The sequence below is a fragment of the Alexandromys fortis genome, unplaced genomic scaffold (genome assembly GCF_014885135.2).
Source record: "Alexandromys fortis isolate MF-2015 unplaced genomic scaffold, M_Fortis_MF-2015_v1.1 scaffold_874, whole genome shotgun sequence".
Classification (NCBI taxonomy): Eukaryota; Metazoa; Chordata; class Mammalia; order Rodentia; family Cricetidae; genus Alexandromys; species Alexandromys fortis.
The window spans coordinates 6,110-9,832 of NW_026068760.1; the positions used below are offsets into that span (position 1 = coordinate 6,110).

Sequence of the window (3,723 nt, forward strand, 5' to 3'; positions counted from 1 at the left end):
GTTTCTTAGAAGAGTGGGAAGAGGGGGAGGTGGTGACCCATGCCTTTAATTCCAGCACTTGGGAGGCAGAGGCAAGTAGATCTCTGAGTTCAGAGACCAGCCTGGTCTACAAAGCAAGTTCTGGGACAGTCAGAGCTGTTATGCAGAGAAGCCCTGTCTCAAAACAACAACAACAACAAAAAACAACAAAACAAAAACAAACAAACAAAAAACAAACCAAACCATAAAGCTCAAATCTTTTAGTTTTGCTTTCTGTGTTGAGTGTATGTGCATGCGCGTGTATTTTGTAGGCATATATAGCCTAGGGGTCAACGCTGGTGGTCTGGTATTGCTCTCCACCTCACTCTTGAAACAGGGTCTCTTGATGAACCCGGTGCTTGCCATTTCTGCTAGAATGACCAGCCAGTAATACTTGGTATCCACCTGTCTCAGCCCCCTCCCAATGCTGGAGGGTGCAAACCAAAGCCATCATGGCCAGCCCTGGATGCTTGAGGGTCAGAACTCAGTTGACAGCAAGCACTTCAGCCATCGAGTCATCTCCCCAGCCCACAAACTGTTCGCACCCCACTAGCGTGAGCAAGCTTCCTGTGTGTGCTGGCACACTTGGCTGAGAATGCTCACATGGGGCTAGAGGCTGGCTTAGGGTACCATCCCTCATCCCTTACACACTGGGATTTTAGTGTGCAAGGGTAAATTTTATGAACAATTTACCACTGTCACGTGTACAATGTCCGTGTTTTCTCCTTACAGTCTCCTCCAACTCTTATGACTTTTCCGACTCTCACATGGTTGAGCCTTCAGAATACAGGACAGTAAGTATGAACTACCTGCCCTGTTTCTCCCCGTACAGAGGCTCCCCGTACGATAGCCTCGATACAGATAAATGAATATATACTTTTCTTTTCTCAATATCCTCCTGCCTCAGTTTCCTGAGTACTAGGATTATAGGTATAAGCCACCGTGTCAGCTAAAAGTGGACATTTCAATTGAGATTAACTCAGTCGTTCAAGGCCCCAAGGAGTTGCTTGCTTTAATATTTCCTGTAATAATTTATTTTCTGAGGTATGATAGTTACTCGCTATGTCAGATACTTCACCTGTTTTGCTTTATTTAATTCTGCGGACAGAAACGAAACTCAAACGAGACAGTTTACTAAGAACTGCTGTATCAAGGGGTCTGCCCCGTCATTGTCATTTGGGCAGAGACTCACTGACTGGCAGAGGCATGGGAAGGTGTCAGCGTGGGGACAGTCTTTGGGTGTGGCCTGGCACAGCAAGGGATGCTGTAGGTAGGGTGCAGACACGATTACACTTGGTTGGTCCTCATCTGGAACTGAGGACCCCAAGTTAGGGAAGCTGACAGCTATTACTTGAGAACTGGCCACTTGGGGCTGTTCGAAGGATTATTTGTCTTCCTGGACTGGCTTTGGAGGCAACAGTCTGATAAGGGGGAGGAGTGCTGCCTTGGGCTATCTGATGGAGAATGTTTATAGCTATTCTCTGCTAAGAGACACCATGACCATGGCAACTCTTAGAAAGGAAAACACTTCACTGGGGTAGGGTGGCTTACTTAGAGTTCAGAGGTTCAGTCCATTATCCTCATGGGGGATCATGGCAGCGTGGCATGGTGCTGGAGAACCCTATATCTTGCAGACCATAGAAAGTGGTCGGTGTTACTGGGCATGGCTTGAGCAAAAAGGAGACCTCAAAGGCCACCTCCACAGTGATGCTCTTACTTCAACAAGACCACACCTACTCCAACAAGGCCGCACTCCTAGGAGTACATTACAAGGAGGTCAGGGGCAAACCTAAGTATTTATTTAGGATATTTTTTATGAATTTTAGGGAAAATTGGGATGTTGTCTCCTCTTTGATATTTTTTTAAATATTTATTTATTTATTATGTATACAATAGTCTGTCTGTGTGTATGTCTGCAGGTCAGAAGAGAGCACCAGACCTCATTACAGATGGTTGTGAGCCACCATGTGGTTGCTGGGAATTGAACTCAGGACCTTTGGAAGAGCAGGCAATGCTCTTAACCACTGAGCCATCTCTCCAGCCCCCCTCTTAGATATTGTGTAATGGGTGTGTCTCAAGTCACTCCTCGATTTTTTTCTTTTGTAGCCGGAATGTGATCAGTATGACTACCCAGCATGTCCCAGGATCCTCAGCCCCGTATGTGGAAGCGACTTGAACACTTATGGGAATGAATGCACCTTGTGCGTGAAGATCAGGTCCGGTATTAAAACACCTTTTTTAGACTATTATTACTTCATGTGTATGAGTGTTTTGCCTGCATGTGTATACACATGTACAACATGTATGTCTGCGCCCACAGAGGTCAGAAGAGGGAGCTGGACCCCTTGGAACAGGAGTCACAAATGGGTATGGCTGGACTCAGACTTGGGGTTTTCTGTAAGAGCAACAAGTGCCCTCAACCTCCAGGCCCGGGTCACACAATTTTACAGTTGTGCACCAGTCACGTTTCCTTTCTTTTCTTTTTTCTTGAATTTTGATTGTTGGAGGTAGTAACTCCTTTCTGGAATGTAGGAGTCAAATGTGACTTAAACTGTTTTTGGAGCTTTTGGAGCCTGTCCTGGAACAAGCTTTTGTAGATGAGGCTGGCCTCGAACTCACAGAGATGCACCTGCCTGTCTCCCAAGTGCTGGGATTAAAGGCATGCGCCACCACCACCCTGCTGTTTTTGGTTATTATGGAGACATTTAAAAGACGTAAACTTTTAAGTGCATTTTCCAGTCAAAGCTAGAGACAGAGTTTGTGATCAGTCATGTGTAAGGTAGCAGCCAGGCTATGTCACCATCTCAATGTGCACTCACTCCAGATTAATGTGGGGGCTGGAGAGATGGCTCAGCGGTTAAGAGCACTAACTGGTCTTCCAGGGTTTAATTCCCAGCACCCATGTGGCAGCTCACAACCAAATTAAAAGTGTAGTGGAGACAGAGTTGCTCAGTAGAAAATCTGCCTAAGATTTACCAGGTTGGCCTCGAGCTCACAGAGATCTGCCTCCCGAATGCTAGGATTATAGGCGTGCACCACCACGACCCGGCTGCCTGAGATCAATCTTTAACTATTCTTTTTATTTTTTTTTTAAAGATTTACTTATTTTTTAAAGATTTATTTATTTATTACATATATGCAATGTTCTGCCTATACATATGTCTTCATGCCAGAAGAGGGCACCAGATCTCATTACAAATGGTTGTGAACCACTGTGTAGCTGGGAATTTTACTCAGGACCTCTGGAAGAACAGCCAGTACTCTTAATCTCTGAGCCATCTCTCCAGCTCACTGGGATCAATCTTTATAACCGGTGGAAGGACACATTGCATATTTGGAGATTGGGATGTAGCTCAGTAGAGAATTTGCCTATGATACATAAAGCCAGTAAATAGTTCAGTCCTCCGCAGTATACTCACACACACACACACACACACACACACACACACACACACACACACACACACACGGCTATAGTTAGTACTTAAATCCTGCAGAATATTATATTTACTTTTAGATTTAGAGGGGCATGCAGGTGATCTTCACACCCTCTATTTACCAGTTGGCAGGTAAGGCTTCCTACATATACTTGGGGAAATGCTGAGGATTAAGCTATGGTACCTGACTCCCTTCATGGGGAGTCCACTCTCGCTTCTCAGTCTAAGTCTTCTTGGAATGTTTTTTTTTTTTTTTTTTTTTTTTTTT

At 44.9% G+C, this 3,723-nt stretch overlaps 1 protein-coding gene across 1 annotated transcript; it reads left to right on the top strand.

Moving 5' to 3' along the window:
* Window positions 1-750: 750 nt before the first annotated feature.
* On the top strand, window positions 751-2,239 carry Spink2 (serine peptidase inhibitor Kazal type 2; the record flags this gene model as incomplete). Its single annotated transcript, XM_050133616.1, has 2 exons — window positions 751-812; window positions 2,125-2,239. Coding segments are annotated over 2 exons (177 nt in total), but the record flags the coding sequence as incomplete, so codon positions are not given.
* Window positions 2,240-3,723: the final 1,484 nt, after the last annotated feature.